Genomic DNA, 16,565 nt, shown 5'->3' with positions numbered 1-16,565 from the left:
CCCTAACCAATGTTACCCACATAGTGAACAATCCATTCTTTTATTTAAGTGCATTTTGTTTTAAGTTTCCACATCCGAAACCCATCAATGTCTCACATTACTATGCAGTTGTCGCAAAACCCCTTTTAAACTGCTTCATGGGTTACAGCTACTTTTATTCAGCATGACCTCCCATTCCAGAGAACACTTATGCCATTATAATACCAAATTGGCAACAAGTCTGTGCCAAGATCAGAACACCACGATTTCTTTTTGAACCATCAATCACTGAACGGCTACTAATTAGGTCCATGAAGTAGTCTCAACGCAAACTTGCTCTGTATCAGTTCGAGTACAAAAGGTGCTGACAAAATGTCAGTTCCATTCACATTTTAAAACAGAATTTCACACTAAAAGAGTAACTGGCCTCTCTTAGCAGGTGCAGTGCTGCACTGTATAAAATTGTTTTCAGAATTATCATTGCAGCAATTTGACTAAAGTATTGATAGGGTGGACCTCCCTCACCTTTGGAAATTGGTTAACTGAATAGAAAAAGGCAGCTACAGCTAGGAATGCAGTAAAGTGTGCTGCAATCCATTGTGGAGCAGTAGCAAGCAGATTTAGTTCTAACAGCCAACCGGTAAAACCATGCTGGTCAGAGGCAGCCACCACAGACAGAATGGGTCCCTGGCGCTGAGATCAGGAGATATGAGGAATCTGAAAGCAAGAAAAACCCTAACATTTCCTTTTGGGGTTTAGAGGAGCACTCCTGCCTCTTCTGACCCGTGAGGAGCCAAACACAAATCTCACTGAGGAGGGAGAGAGGGAAAGAAAAGAAAAAAGAAAGGGGGAGAGAGGGAGAGAGAGAAAAAGAAAGGGAGAGAGAGAGAGAGAGAGAAAAAGAGAGAGAGAGAGAAAAAGGGAGAGAGAGAGAGAAAAAGAAAGGGAGAGAGAGAGAGAGAAAAAGAAAGGGAGAGAGAGAGAGAAAAAGAAAGGGAGAGAGAGAGAGAGAGAAAAAGAAAGGGAGAGAGAGAGAAAAAAAAAGAAAGGGAGAGAGAGAGAGAAAAAGAAAGGGATAGAGAGAGAGAAAAAGAAAGGGATAGAGAGAGAGAAAAAGAAAGGGACAGAGAGAGAGAAAGGGATAGAAAGAGAGAAAGAAAGGGAAAGAGAGAGAGAAAAAAAGAAAGGGAAAGAGAGAGAGAAAAAAAGAAAGGGAGAGAGAGAGAAAAAAAGAAAGGGAGAGAGAGAGAAGAGAGAGAGAAAAAGAGAGAGAAAAAGAAAGAGAGAGAGAAAAAGAAAGAGAGAGAGAAAAAAGAGAGAAAGAGAGAGAGACAAAAATGGGAGAAAAAGAGAGGGAGAAAAAGAAAGAGAGAGAGAAAGGAGAGAGAGAGAAAGGAGAGAGAGAGAGAAAAGGAGAGAAAGGAGAGAGAGAGAGAAAAAGGAGAGAGAGAAAGAGAGAAAGGAGAGAGAGAAAGGAGAGAGAGAAAGAGAGAAAGGAGAGAGAGAAAGAGAGAGAAAGGAGAGAGAGAGAGAAAGAAAGGAAAGAGAGAGGAAGAAAGAGAATTCAGTTCCGAGTGGAACCAGTGTTTCAAGACTAGAACCAAAACCCAAAGCACAGTGCATATTTTGCATTTGTAGATGGACCATATGTTCTAATGTTAAGAGTATTTCACCTGAAAAACTTCCACTATGAACATAAAGGAATCAATAGAATATATTCATCACTTTGAAGCTGAACAACATTACAGCAATGTCTTCAGAGCTAAATCCTATCTCATTTTCTTCCCATGCCATGGACAGGTTTTTAAAAGCTCCAGGCACTGAAACGTACAGGGATAGCAATTATTTTGCCTCGCCCTATGTTAGAACAACCGAAACTGGTTTTTCCGCCCCAGGCTTTCTGTTTACACAGCACAGCATTCCAGTGCAGGCACACCCAGGATTACAGGTATCTGCAAAAACATTCATTTTGGCTGACAGTATGATGAGCTCATTTCACCACCTCAAATCAACCACAGCCACTGATCAGGTGGCATTACCTAATCGTTAACTGCAAAGTCGGAGAGTCAATAGTCAGGGACTATTGCTGACATTCAGTCGCCATGCATTCGAATGAAGTTTGCACACTCCAGTGACAAAGTTGTCACTACTGTTGTGTTTGTTTTTTTTTCCCCCATGAAGGGCAAGGGAAGAAGGGAAAAAGGCAAATTTAGCAAATTTAAACTACCAATGTTTCATTCAGGAGAGGGGACATAGGGAAAAAGATTAGGTAAGGTAGCACAGACAGATATTGATAATGCCAGAGGACCTTCATCTTCCACTAACTGCACGTTTACTCCAGCTCAGCTCAAACTTGCAGAGCCTCAAAACACAGAAGAATGCAATATTCTGTTTTGTGGAACATTTTGATACACGCAGCTAATATTATTCCATTCCATTGTTCTCTCTTTACGTACTCTCTTTACCTCAAGAGAAGCATGTTAGTGCTGGAGAATGAAACATGATCCATTTTCACACCAGTATGAAAATGCAATCCATTCTGGCAAACAGCCAGGAATGATGAGTGACTGAGTTTGATCTAGAGCCCCTATCAAACTCATTTTTTTTTTTAAAAACTGAAACCTTTTCTTTTTAAATTAACGGACATTTCAAAAAAGGCAAAAATCAGGTTTGTCTTTCGAGATAGAAACTTTTTTTCCCCTCCTGCCCTCCCCCATCCACCAAGAGACAGATTTGCTCAGAAAGGAAGTGGAAGTGGGGGGTTTTGGGTTACTATTGACAGGAAAGAAAACCTTCAAACTGAAGCCAAAATCCCATCTGTTTGATTTTGGACGTTTTAAAACATGTCAGCTCTGGCGGGCTTCCCGAGTCCTTTGCAACTTTTTCTAAACTCTGTTCCAAAGTGGGGAAGGCAGGGGCACTGAACCTATAGCTGCTCTTTGAAAGAGATATCGGGCTGGAGCTTTCTGCCCCCTTTGGTGTCGGGCGTCACGGCGGGCATGAGCGGACACTATGGCGAGAAGGCCATAAAGCGGTTTTACGCCATCGTGAAGCCAGTTTGCGATCATCTGCTCTGCCGGCAATGGCGGGGCCACAATTCCCACCACTTGATGTTGGGAGCATCATTTTAATACATTTGCAACTAATTATAAGCCCTGCTCACCGGAATCATCCCCCCCACCCTGCCCCCCATGGTGATCACCTGGGCACGTCGGTGTGATTGCACGCCCACGTTTCACAACTCTAAATAAGCAACATGGCACCTGGTGAGCTTCACTTTGCTCGGGGCTTCGAGGTTTGCTTGCCTACCTTTCTTCAGTCAGCACTTGAAGTCATCAGCGCCAGGCTTCGCAGACAGCATCACATTGCTTTTAGGGGGGGCTCACGGGCAGGTCTCTACCTACCAGACCAGCCATGAGGCAGGGGTGGCTCTTCAATGGCTGCAGGGCCAGGGCTCGTTTGGGAAAGGGGGAGAAGTGGCCTCAGGCAAGGGGAGAGGTTGAAGGGCAGGGGCTGTACTGGGGAAGGAGGGTATCCCAGGGTGTGTGTGGGGGCACATGTTGATCTGTGCAAGTGGCCTCAAGATGGTGAGGGCCGAGGAGGCAGTCTCCAGAGGAGATGAGGCCAGATGGTGATGTGAGAGTGTGTGTAAGAGACTGAGCGGTGATGTCCTTTGAGTTAGCAGTGAGTGAGATGCCAGTGAAGGTGTGATGGCCTTGTGATTGTGAGAGCTCAGTGCTGAGATGGTTGCCTTACCCTGGTGGTACAGATGAGATTATTCATCCGTTTTCTGCACTGGATGGCTGACCTCATGTGTGCAGCATTGACACTGACCATCCCAGCCACTGCCTCCCAAGCCGGAGTGGTGAGACTGATGGGCTTCCTGTGGCCAGAGCTGGGGTAAAGGACACTGTGGCGGACCTCCACATGCCAGAAGGTGTCCCAAGTATGCGTCACTGAATCGGGGGGCTTTTGGGGCCATGTCTTCACTGGTGCCCTCCTGTGCTGCAAGCATTGAGAAGTGTGTGTGCAGCTGCAGTTTAAACATGGTGCCCTGCGTGAGGAAGCAGCAAGGTAATGGCGTGGCCCACCTGCCAGCGGGACAGCATTTTTCCCGTGGCTGCAGAATTAGAGATGGGAACAAGAGGATATGGTGCCAAAAGCCACCATTGCGGCCGACAGGTAAACCATCCTTTCTCCCACCCGCTACCGAACTTAGTGCAAATCTGGGATGATTCTGTCCATAGAGAAGGATAAGAAAAATACTCAAAGCAGACATTTACCTTGGGAACTTGCCCTGGCTTTCCTCAATCGGGATTCAAGTGTTCTAGGAGGAACTGAACTAAAACACAGAAAATGCTGAAATACTCAGCAGGTCAGGCAGCATCTGCAGAGAGAGAAACAGAGTGAACACCTCAGGTCTGTTAGCCTTCACCGGAACCATTCTGATGAAGGGTAACAGACATCAAATATTAACTGTTGTTTCACTCTCCACGGATGCTGCCTGACCTGCTGAGTATTCCCAGCATTTTCTGTTCTTAATTTAGGATTTCCTCACCTACAGTATTTTGCTTTTGCTGTACTTAAGTTATCCACATTGACTTCTGTTCTTAAATCCGCTATGGTGCAAAATTAATTGTACAAATCAAATTCCACACCACCAACACTTTCTGTTGACTTCCACTTTCCAAACAGAAATATACTCCAGGAAAATATTTTAAAGCTGCCAATTCATAGTCAATGGCCCTCAAGTGCTAAAAAGGCCAGTTCTACATTTCAATCACATTTGATCAAGCAGGTCGCTTTGGAGAAACAGCATTGTAAATTAGTTTAAAAATAATTGTTGCCAAAGATAACAACTTGATTTAACTGTCTTGAACTTCGTTGAAACAAAGATTTTCCAGGTACTTGGTTAGTTTTGCTATCCACCCCCACTAGCTGAACACATTTCCAACTGACAAATCTTTATTCAGCAACAATGATGTAATTCATCATCTAATGTGGTGACATTCAAATAAATGATCTTACAGACAGATACACAAATCATACTTGAAGAGACATTGCCTCTAGTTCAGAGTTTAAGAGGTTACAATGGAAGCTGGAATCTGAAAACAAACTTCCCCTCCCCATTAAACCAATACCAACAACAGCTTGCATTTTTATGGTGAATTTATGTAGAAAACTGTCCCAAGACACTTTACGGAAATATCAAAAAAATTGACACTAGGCCTAAAATTGAGATAATGGAGGGTTTTTTAAAAGGAAGCATAGGGAGTTGCAGTGATAGAGCAATAGAGAGGGAATTTCTTGTGCACAGTGGATGAAGGCAAGGAACCCACAGAAATGTGGGTTGGAGGAATGGGGAGTTCTAGGGGGAAGGGGAAAAGTTAGAGCTAATGGAAGGTACAGATACAGGGAGGGCCTTGAGGCATTTATAGACAATTAAATGACAATGAAGGCTGGAGCCAATGTAGGTCAGTAACGGGCGGGGGGGAAAGAGTGGGAGATGGGTGAGCAGGACTTGTGTGGGACAGGGGTACAGGGAGCAAAGTTTACAGGTGGAGGTCAGGAGGCTGACCAGGACAACAACTTATATAGCACCTTTAATGTAATGAAATGTCCCTAGGTGCTTTACAGGAGCATCATGAAACAAAATATGACACCGAGACATACAAGGAGATATTCGGTCAGCTTGTCAAAGAGGTAGATTTTAAGGAGTGTCTTAAAGGAAAGTGGGGTAGAGGGGCGGAGGAATGCAAGGAGGGAATTCCAGAACTTTGGGCCTAGGCAACTGAAGGTACAGCCACTAATAGTGGAGTGATCAAAATTGGGGATGCAGCAGAGGTCAGAATTGAAGGAGTACAGAGATCTCAGAGGCTGTAGGGTTGGAGGAGATTAGAGATAGGGATAGGACAGCAAAGGAATAGTGAGACTGGAGGTAAGAAAAGCATGAGGTTTCAGCAGCAGATAAGGTGAAGGGCAGAGGCTGGCAATGTGACAGGGGAGCAACTTGGCAGTCTATGATTCAGATGATAGCAGGTTGGAAGTTCAGCTCAGCATCAAGAGGATGTCAAGATTGCCAACAGTTTAGCTGGAAATCAGTGGTGATGATATGGAGATTGTGGTGGGACAAAGACAACTTTGATCTACTCAAATGTTTTATCCAGAGAAAATTGCAACTCCTGTAAAATTGGATGCTTGCCCAACTTTCTGCCAACACAGAAGCAGTGAAAGAACTGAGAGAGGTGAAGAGGTGTTATTAGTGTAATTGCAGAATCTGTTCCTGTCTGTAAACAATGTTGGCAAGGGGTAATGTAGATGAGGAGATAAGGAGGCCAAGGATAGATCTTTTGAAGTGAGAAGGCTCCAGAGATAAGAATGGATGGGGAGGAGAAGATGCTATTGCTGGAGATGCTCTTTGATTGGTTAGGCAATACTGTAACCTAGTGAGGATACTGCCAGTGAGATGAAGAACAGAGGGGCCAGCATGGTTGACCATGTCTACATCTGTAAAGGCATCGAAAAGGATGAAGAAGAAGTATAGTCATACAGAGAATGGCATTTGTGATTTTGGTGCTGTACTGACAGAAACCCAATTGAAGATATTCAAATGGGGAGCTGTGGGAATGATAGATAGATTTGAGTGACAATATGCACTGAAGGCTTTGGAGATCAAAGGAATGTTGGACTTGGGAGCAATCATTTAAAAAGGATGAAGGGATTGTGAATGAGAATGTTCAGGGGAGGGGGGAATGGTTGTGACAGCAGTTTTGAAAAAGGGGGAGCAGTATCTGAGGGGAGAGAACCATGTACAACACAAAATTCAGATTCTAATTCCATAAAATATGGTGGTTAGAATGAATTACTCAGTTCCAAGCGTATTGAGGTCATTCATCAAGTGCATGTAACATCTTGGATACATCTGAAAAATAAGCTGATTTTTGGAGGGGCTTCTAAGGTGTTCAAACACAGCTGGGCAAATCAAGTAGAAATACTTGAACAATACTGATCCAAAATGCTTGCTGAAGTGCAAATGGATTTCATTTGGGTTAGTGATTTATCTTTGTGGCTGACCAAGTCAAGCAAAATGGCAACAGAGTTTCTATCACCCAGGCACTTTGAGGTTTCCTTCCAAGCACAGTGAGTGGCTGTTTGCAGAGACTCAGCTAGATCTACACAGCTACACACAAGAGGGGTTATCATGTTCTTTTGAACTAATATAAAAGTCACAAATCATACACAACCCTAGACAGTTACTATATTTGTTTATGGTATATGTAATCTGCATGACAGTGTTGCATTATACCATGTCAGTATTGTAAAAGGAAGTTTGTTTTAAAAAATTGAATTCTATGGAGTCAAACGGACCAGGAAAATCTTTTGAGATATTTCTGGCCTGTGCTGTTTTAGCTGATCTCAGCTTAGGGGTCTTTAGAGTATAAAACGAGCATTACTGCTCCAGGGCTATGGAGAGGACAATCAACCCGACTTCCTCATACCTACTCGCTACCCAGTAATCCCAATTAGAAATTGTAACTGGACTTGGGATAGGAACTGGCTTTATTCCCTATAGCAGGATAACCTCCTAACATTCACTGACTATGTTTGGACAAGAATGGAAGGCTCCTGCATTCGGGTACAAAGAAATTAGAGGGGTGTAGGTGTAAAGAGAAAAAAAGAGGGGCAAAATTTTTTTCAGAAGTTAGTTTTCATCTCAAAATCTCACTTAAATTGGGTCCAAAAGTATTCATTCACATAGTAACAAGGCAAAACACAGATTTGTTCTTCTGTTGGGTTGTGGGAAAGCTTTACAAATTGTAAATAATTTGTGCTCCATAGTGAACAGCAATTTCTTAAAATTCTCTGGTATCTTGAGCTTTCCCTGTCCCAGTTCATGGAGTCAAGGGTTATGGGAGGAGTAGGGGTGGGGGGGGGGTGGAGGAAAATGGAGTTAAGGACACAATCCAATCGGCCATAATCACACTGAATAGCAGAGCAGGCTCGATGGGCTGATTGGCCCACTCCTGCTCCTATTTCTTATGACCTTTAGAAATTAAAGCCAACTAGCTTTTTTTTTGATGCAATTCGGGTAGCAGCTGTTCTCGCAATGTGGAAGTTGAATATTGTTCCTTTCAACTCGGCTACCCAAAAGTAAATCCATTGGTGGGGGTGGCAGCAATTGTGGCAACTAGTCAACTACAGAGATTGAGGAAGAGAGGGACTTGCCCAATGTTTTTTTTAAGTGTAATTTTAAAAGCACTGATCTTTGTTGGCAGCCATTGAAGATTCCTGAATGAGGCAGGGCTGGTACCTTCTCTGCCAGTCAGAAACAGTAGTCTTCAAATAGATCTTAATTCATATATGGAGAGGCTTAATATCTGCTTTCAGCAACTGCCTGAGGGGCTTTTAAAAAAAGACTTGACAAATTTAGCAGACTCCTGAATGCACGCACAGATTGGGTACACCTCAAATTTCAGACATGTAAATCTGCTCATTGTAGGCAAAACCTGGACTTATAAAAGCCACAAATATTGGATTCACTGGGTGCATAACAAATGGACTGAGTAGGGGAAGAAAGAAAAAGACAAAGACTTGGTATAGTGCTTATCTCAGCCAATGGGAACACTTTTTGAAGTGTAGTCACTGTTGCAATGTAGGAAACACGGCAGCCAATTTGCACTTAGCAAACTCCCACAAACGCAATGTGATAATGACCAGATAATCCGTTTTTGTGATGTTGATTGAGGGATAAATAATTGGCCAGGACACCAGGGATAACTCCACTGCTCTTCTTTGATAGAGTACCCATGGGATCTTTCACCTTCCCTGAAAAGGCAGATGGGGCCTCAGTTTAATGTCTCATCTGAAAGACACACCTCTAACAACACAGCACTCCTTCAGTACTGCAATGGAGCGTCAACCTTGATATTTGTGCTCAAGCCCTGGTGTGGGATTTGAACCCAGAATATTGTGATTCAAAGGAAGATTGCTACCCACTGAGCCAGTTAGCAATTAACTTTACTGCTAACGCCATATCATACCCACAGTGGCTAAAAAGACTATTGGGCAGGTCACCATTGCAAAAATGTAAAAACAACCAAGCCAAAGGCCGTATGGTTGCCATAGATAATGATTGCCAAGAGCAACAATTGAGTGCGTTTAGAATTATGGGCACTCTTTATTGAATTGTAAAATATGTTAAGCACATACAGACAAATTACAGGTTGCCCTATATCTCTGAAGTAGGGCAGATGCTCCCATGTGGATTGAACCATGTATTTTTCCTCTCCCCCAACCCAGGACATATAAAGAAACTAGAGCAGACATTTTTGGGTGGAGGAGGGGGAAGTAAGGCAAAAGAAGAAGGGAACAAGACACACGCACACACACACACACACACAAAGAGTACAAACAACTAATGCTTAAAACAAATTGAACAAGGTTGTTTTTCATTTCATTTGGTCAATCTTCATTTTCCCTTGGAAATTGTGCGAAGTCTAAAGGGCATTATTTTCAACATACATTTTGTTTCAATTCGAGGAGGGAATAGACTTCAGTCCAACTTGCTTTGGGCAACAAAGTAATGTATGGCATCAGTGCAGTCAGGTATTTATAAACAAAAGGCAGCTTAACTAGAATATTTTTCCTGATGAGAGTAGCCTTTAAAATGAATTAAACAACCTGTATGATATTCAAGCAAAAATTAAACTGTTTTCATTATACAGATTTGTTTTGAATTTGGCAAGTCCAGTGAACTAAATGACAAACAGAACCCATGTGTGCTTTTTGTTGGATGTTGTAGGTTGAAAGGAACCATAATATTGATAGAACTTCAAACAAGAACTTACTTTCTTATTCTTAGCAACTTCAAAACCATGGGATTTCCTCCTCTTTCCACCAACCCCACATAAATACCTGTTACTGTTGGGAAGGGCCACTCTATTACTCTGCATTAGAAGGTGTGGGATACTCAATCTTGTGAGAACTTGAATAGATGTCTTTAAGTTTATTGGTAGATAAGACTGGCAGTAAATTATTTTCTCAATTGGAACTGGATCATTAAAATAATTTGCAAATTACTTTATCCAGGATTCATAGGAACAAGAGTAGGCCATTCAGCCCATCGAGCCTGCTCCACCATTCAATTAGATCATGGCCGATCATCTACCTCAATGCCACTTTTCCTCACTATCTCCATATCCCTTGATGTCATTAGTCTCCAGAAATCCAGATTTCTGTCTTGAACATGCTCAATGATTGAATTTCCACAGCTCTCTGGGGTAGAGAACTCCAAAGATTCACCAACCTCTGGAGTGAAGATATTCTTCCTCATCTCAATCTCAGGATAAGGGACAGGCCATTTAAGACTATGTTCCACCCCCACCCCCCTGGTTTTAGATTTATCAGCCAAGGGACACATCTTATCTACACCCACATTCCAACAAGCAGATTTGTCTATTGATATTGATGGCATAGTACAATTCATGATAATTACAAAAATCTAATTTGTTAAGCTGTCTCCATTACCCAATTAAACTGCATAATGTTATAGTTTCTGTATTTTGTTCCTTCTGCGCCCAAACCTGTCATTTTTTTTGCAGACATGTGATTCAGAAAAATAATTGAAAGTCGCACAGCGTGTTACATCACAATGGAAACATGAAGAGATCTTGGCTCTTCACTTCCATACATGAATAAACAATTTGCAAAACAATTTCACAAAGCACTCTTTAAAATAAAACGCCTAGTCAATACAAAGGGACATACAAATGTTGTCTCATGCAAACAAGCCAGTCAGTCCAATCAGTCTGCATTGGCTTTTACCCTGCACGCGAGAAAATAGTTTTAATCACATTTAGAAAGTGAGGTTGTAGCCAAGGTTAAATAATTGTAAGTGAATTGATGGAAAGGATTTGAGCAATGCTGAAAAAACCTTTGCCAAAGCTTTTCATTGACAAAATATATCTTTTTTCAGCAATGTTCAAGAAAGGATTTCTAGAATCGAGCACCACCTCAAATTCCGTCACAGTTAGATATGCATGTGTCATAATCATGCAGTTTGAGTCATACGAAACTTAATTATTTCTCAGGTTATCAACCAAAACTCAGTTTGTGGGTGATATGAAATGAAAGGCATCTGGAGTGATATGAAGTAGCAAGATGTTTTGTAATTAAAGTACAATATATTATGAGATACCTTACGCTACATCAAAAATATTGCCTCACCAGGAAACATAGTACATTTATTTCTAATGCAAAAAGATATGTTATCCTGTTCGTCACACCTCTTGTGATTCATCCTTTCATTGTGAGTAGGTTTGTGTAAATGCAAAGATCACAAGTGCAATTAAACGTAATAACAGTAAAACAAACAGCAGGTAGGGAGAAAGAAAAGAGAAATGCAAGATTGAATACATTTATGTTGTCATGCATTCAGGAATTCATTACAGCATTTTGTTGAACTACCCAATTCATGGGTAGTAATGAAACTCTTCATCTCACGAAAAAAAATCCTCTCAACAATGAACCACTTCATCTGCTCTTTTGTGCTTTATCTCTGGAACAATATTACAGAGTCATGTGGGTGCTTCAATTATATCTACCCTGATGATGCAAGCAGGGCAGGAACATAAACTAAATGTAGAGCAAACCTCAGTGACATATTAGTACTGTGGCAACCAGTGGAGCAGATAATGGTACTAAAAGGATCTTTTGACTTTGCATATAGAGTGAGTGCAAAGACTGAATTGGATCATTGCTGCATTAAGTCAGCGTTGTCTTAAACTAAATCCTTTAATGAGATGGCAGCTACCTTTTTTTTCCCCAACACAAGCTTTTTAGAAAAAATTGTGGTGGATCATACAATGAAAATTATACAGCATGTTCTCTGAGGATCTCAAACTTCGTAAAACAGATTTCAGCTGAAATACAAAGACTTCAAGGGTCAGTTTTTCGCCCAATTAATTTCCGTCCAGCACATAGAAAAATACAGTACTTTGGTGGAAAGCATCCATCTTAAACACCACATTTCACCTACAGGCACTAAATGGTATTGCTGGCACAGAAGACATTTTCAGGTGAGCTGGACTATGTTGTGAAGTTTGGATGGCATCCATTTTGTAAAACAAAAACAGAATTACCTGGAAAACTCAGCAGGTCCGGCAGCATCGGCGGAGAAGAGTTGACGTTTCGAGTCTGCTGAAGGGTCATGAGGACTCGAAACGTCAACTCTTTTCTTCTCCGCCGATGCTGCCAGACCTGCTGAGTTTTTCCAGGTAATTCTGTTTTTGTTTTGGATTTCCAGCATCCGCAGTAGTTCATTGTTTTTATCTCCATTTTGTAAAATTAGATCCAAATCAAGCATACGCATGGGATTTCAACAAGTAGGCAAACCACCCACAAAATAAAGACTAGAATTAACAGCCCATTTCCTTTGAACAAAGTTATGCTAAGAAGTTTATAAACTGAAAGAAAGCACAATTGATTAAAGCATAAGGGAAGTTCTCACTGCTATAGGGTGCAGCCTACCTAATAAATGACACTAAAGCCTGATTAGGGGCTTATTTGGAAGCCAAAAGGCATTGGGTTTTCTTCCTAAATGAAATTTCATTTTGCTCAGTTATTTTTTTTTCCCCCTGGGGCTGATTTAAAAGCTCTCAGAATTAGCTGCACTCGATATAAGTAACAGTGATGAATCAGAATTTTACATTTGTGCACCATAGTTAGAAAACTATAGAAAAAAAATAGCCTGACAATATCAACCAGACGAGACCCCGTTGACTGACATGAGATTAGACAAGGGGACACAGATCCAGATAACGCTATCTCCGTGACTACACACCTGAACTCACTCTCCTTTCACTGAATTCGAAATGCAAACAAAAAAATTCACTGAAAAACAGATAAAGCCCCCAACTCACTGCTGAAACATTCCGTTGCCTGGGTAAGCGCAGAGGCTGTGGGGTTAGAAGATACACACCTGTACTCCACAGTTCTAACAGCAAGTTAAAACGGTCAGAACTTCGGAATCGAAAGTCCAGTCACCGCCCTTAGCACAGGATATTCTCCTTAACCCTATTTATCACACATTCTAAAATCTCCGGACGACTGAGGGAAAATCAGACAATCTCAGATTCCTCCACATCCCAGCGCACCTTTAACTTTCAATTCATTCTCACTGAATAATAATCGTTCCCCACCCCCCACGTTACTCCAGGATCACTCCCGATCCTGGCCGAATCCTTTTCTAGCTCTTTCCCCATGTAAATTCCCCCCACTCTCTCTCTCTCCCCTGCATTTCCCCGCCGCGTTATTCCCCCTGCTCAGACTCAGGAAATTCCTGGGCTCTTACCTCTGCCAAGGATTAGTCCCGGCTCCAGGACGGGCACCGCGAAAACGTAGCTGTTTTGGTCGAAACCTTTACATCGCCTGGAAGTTCCGCCGCGACAAACCTGTGAATTTGGACAGGTGAGCATTAAAAAGACAGCTTTGTTATCTCTGTCGTTTCCCCCCCCCCCCCCCCCCTAAGTTTACACCACCATCCCCAACGCCAACCCAAAGAGGCTGGATACACAGCAACTGGGATAGTTCGCACTCTCCAGGAACTCGAACTCGAATTCAGATTAAAAGTTGGGCCAAGATATTTTTTTAAAAGTGAAAATCTCAAAGTGTGGCGGGGGCCAGGGGGCACACGGCGCAGGAACCTCCCTCCCAAAAAGAGTCCGACCAAAAAGGTGAGGGTCAGGCAGAACGAGAGAGATGGTCTTTCAGATTAATGCGGTGCTCACTCTTAAGCAGCGAGAGCGGAGTTTACCTGGAGCAGGAGGAAGAGAATCCCCAGGGTGGAGAGGGTGAAATTCCTCATTGCAATATCCGAGTGAGTTTCCAAAGCGCGGTAGTTGTGCTCTCTCGCTGGGCTGCTGCCTTATGTATTCTCCTGGTTGCTGCTGTTTTCTGACTTCCCTCTTCTGTCCACTTAACATTCAACAATTCTCCAAATCTGTTTCACTCCCCGAAATCCAGGTGACGTCTTCAGGTGCATCCCTCTCCCTCGCTCATTGGCTGGCGCCCGGATGTTTGTCCAATTTTGGGTGAACCGGGAACTACCTGGCGACAGGTAAAGGCGACAGCGGCTCCCAGGCTCGTCCAGTAAATCCACCCACTCCCAGTTTCAGTGGATGCTGACGGGAATCACGCTGCTTGCTGTAAGAACGGTGTGGCAACTCGGACTTCTGTAGGATCTCACTGCAGCATCTGGGATCAATGTGTTACATCCCAAAAAGCAACATGCAACTGTGCTCGGGGCGGAGCCTGCGGTCATGCCCAGCCTTTCAAAGATCAGCAAAAATCGTTAAACAAGGAGATTGAGTGTTCAGATATTGCCAATTTTACACAGTTCCGATATATTCGGACTCGAAACGGTAACTCTGTTTCTCTCTCCACAGATGTTGCCAGACCTGCTGAGTTTTTCCAGTTTTTTTCTGTTTTCACCTCAGATTTCCAGCATCAGCAGTATTTTACTTTTATTATCGGCAGTTTAAAGTTTCCAACAAGGGTGGCGAGAGTGGATTGTGCTGGTTTGAGGTAATTCTGCATGTTAGGGCATGTTAAGATCAGATTCAGAATTCAGGCTGTACGGGGAATTTAGACCTTCAATTCTAGATGATATAATGTGGCATATTTTTGAACCCGAATTTCTAGGGAGTCCGACCTGGTGAAATGTAGGTGTTTCATTTACCCTCCTTTATTTCTGGCCCTGAACTTTATTTCTTACCATAGAGGGAGTGCAGTGAAGGTTCACCAGACTGATTCCTCGAATGGCAGGATTGCCATATGAGGACCAGACCTGATTACACTGGAGTTTAGAAAAATGAGAGGGGATCTCATTGAAACGTATGAAGTTCTGACAGGGATGGACAGACTGGATGCAGGGATGATGTTTCCTCTGGCTGGGGGCTCTAGAACAAAGTGTCACAGTCTCAGGATACGGGGTAGTCCATTTAGGACTGAGAGGAGGAGAAACGTCTTCACTCAGAGGGTGGTGAACCTGTGGAATTCTCTACCACAGGAGGCTGTGGAGGCCAAGTCACTGAATATATTTAAGAGGGAAATAGATAGATTTCTAGACTCTAATGGCATCAAGGGGTATGGGGAGAGAGCGGGAGTATGGCGTTGAGATAGAGGGTCAGCCATGATCATATTGAATGGCAGAGCAGGCTCGAAGGGCCTACCCCCTGCTCCTATTTTCTATGTTTCTATGTCTGTGGGTCAGCATCCTTGACTTTGCTCCACCATTGGCAGCCCTAAACTCTGGAATTTCCTCTCTGCCTCTCTCTCCTTCTTTAATACACCCATTAAAATAGTTAAAGGTGATATATAAATGCAAGTTGTTGTTGTTTGAAGTGCAGGAGAAGTTTGGCTACCATGTCTATATGTATAAATACTTATTTTAGCACCTGTTTGTCACACTTCAAAATATTAAACATTTAAAAGACAGCAAATGTCAATAATTTCTTCCTGATTTTGATCCCCCTTAAGGGCAGAAACTTGGGATTTATAAATTGCCAATCTACAGAAAATTCTCTCAGATTAGATATATGTACATTTATATACATTTTACACACATGCACACACACACACAGCCTCAGCCTCAGGATGCATCTACATAGGCCACTTCCCACTGGGAATCCTTGGTCCTAAAAAGATGGGCCACTTTAAATGTAGCTGCCTACAGTTGTAGGCCAGTAACCTGGTGGTGAGGCCAACTCTATCCAAATACTTTGGAGAGGTTGAGGAAAATGAAGAGGGTTATGGCATCACAGCCACCATTGCAAGGATGTTGTTGGCTACTTTGACCAGGGTGAGATTTTGAACAGGAAGTGGTGGGATAGGTGAGCATGGAGCTGAGTGGTAATGATGCAATAAAAATTCTGGTGGTAAATTAACGCCAACTGAGAAATTGGACCGTGTCTGAATTGGGGCATAATCCAGGTGCAACTAAAGGGAACAGTGACAGGGCAATAGAAAATTGGTCTTCCTCATTTGCATAAAAGCAGCAAAATGCCAGCCTGTCAGTCCTGGCTGAAAAACGGAAATTGCACAAATAAGTTTCCAGGCCTTCCTTTGTTCGAGTGAATTGATAAAGATTTTTTTTTGATCTGTTTACAATTTCACCAGAAATAGAAGAAATCATCACAGATTGAACATAAAAGTAAGGATGTTATGCTTCAGTTATACAGGGCATTGGTGAAACCGCACCTTGAATACTGTGTGCAGTTTTGGTCTCATTTTAGGAAGGATATAAATGCATTGGAGGAGGTTCAAAGGAGGTTTACTAGATTGATACCTGGAATGAGTGTTATCTTCTGAGGATAGGTTGGACAGGTTGGGCTTGTTTCCACTGGAGTTTAGAAGAGTGAGGGGTGATTTGATTGAAGTATATAAGATCCTGAACGGCCTTGACAAGGTGGATGTCGAAAGGATGTTTCCTCTTATGGGTGAGCCCAGGAGTAGGGGGTGCTGTTTTAAAATTAGTGGTCACCCTTTTAGGACAGAAATGAGGAGAAATATTTTCTCTCAGAGGGTTG

At 42.6% G+C, this 16,565-nt stretch overlaps 1 protein-coding gene across 1 annotated transcript in view; it reads right to left on the bottom strand.

The window, feature by feature from the left end:
• cdh31 (cadherin 31) overlaps positions 1–13,913 on the bottom strand; it is a 58,018-nt gene extending 44,105 nt beyond the window's left edge. The window contains exons 1-2 of the mRNA XM_078544468.1: positions 13,793–13,913; positions 13,331–13,430 (exon numbers count right to left, since the gene is read on the bottom strand). Coding sequence (XP_078400594.1) covers positions 13,331–13,430; positions 13,793–13,843 — 151 coding nt within the window. The 5' untranslated portion in view covers positions 13,844–13,913. The remainder of the gene's footprint in view (positions 1–13,330; positions 13,431–13,792) is intronic.
• Between the last annotated feature and the right edge of the window lie 2,652 nt (positions 13,914–16,565).

The sequence above is a fragment of the Cetorhinus maximus genome, chromosome 6, assembly GCF_964194155.1.
Source record: "Cetorhinus maximus chromosome 6, sCetMax3.hap1.1, whole genome shotgun sequence".
NCBI classification, from domain to species: Eukaryota; Metazoa; Chordata; class Chondrichthyes; order Lamniformes; family Cetorhinidae; genus Cetorhinus; species Cetorhinus maximus.
Note: the sequence above shows the minus strand (reverse complement) of the source record. Positions and strands in the feature narration are given on the sequence as shown.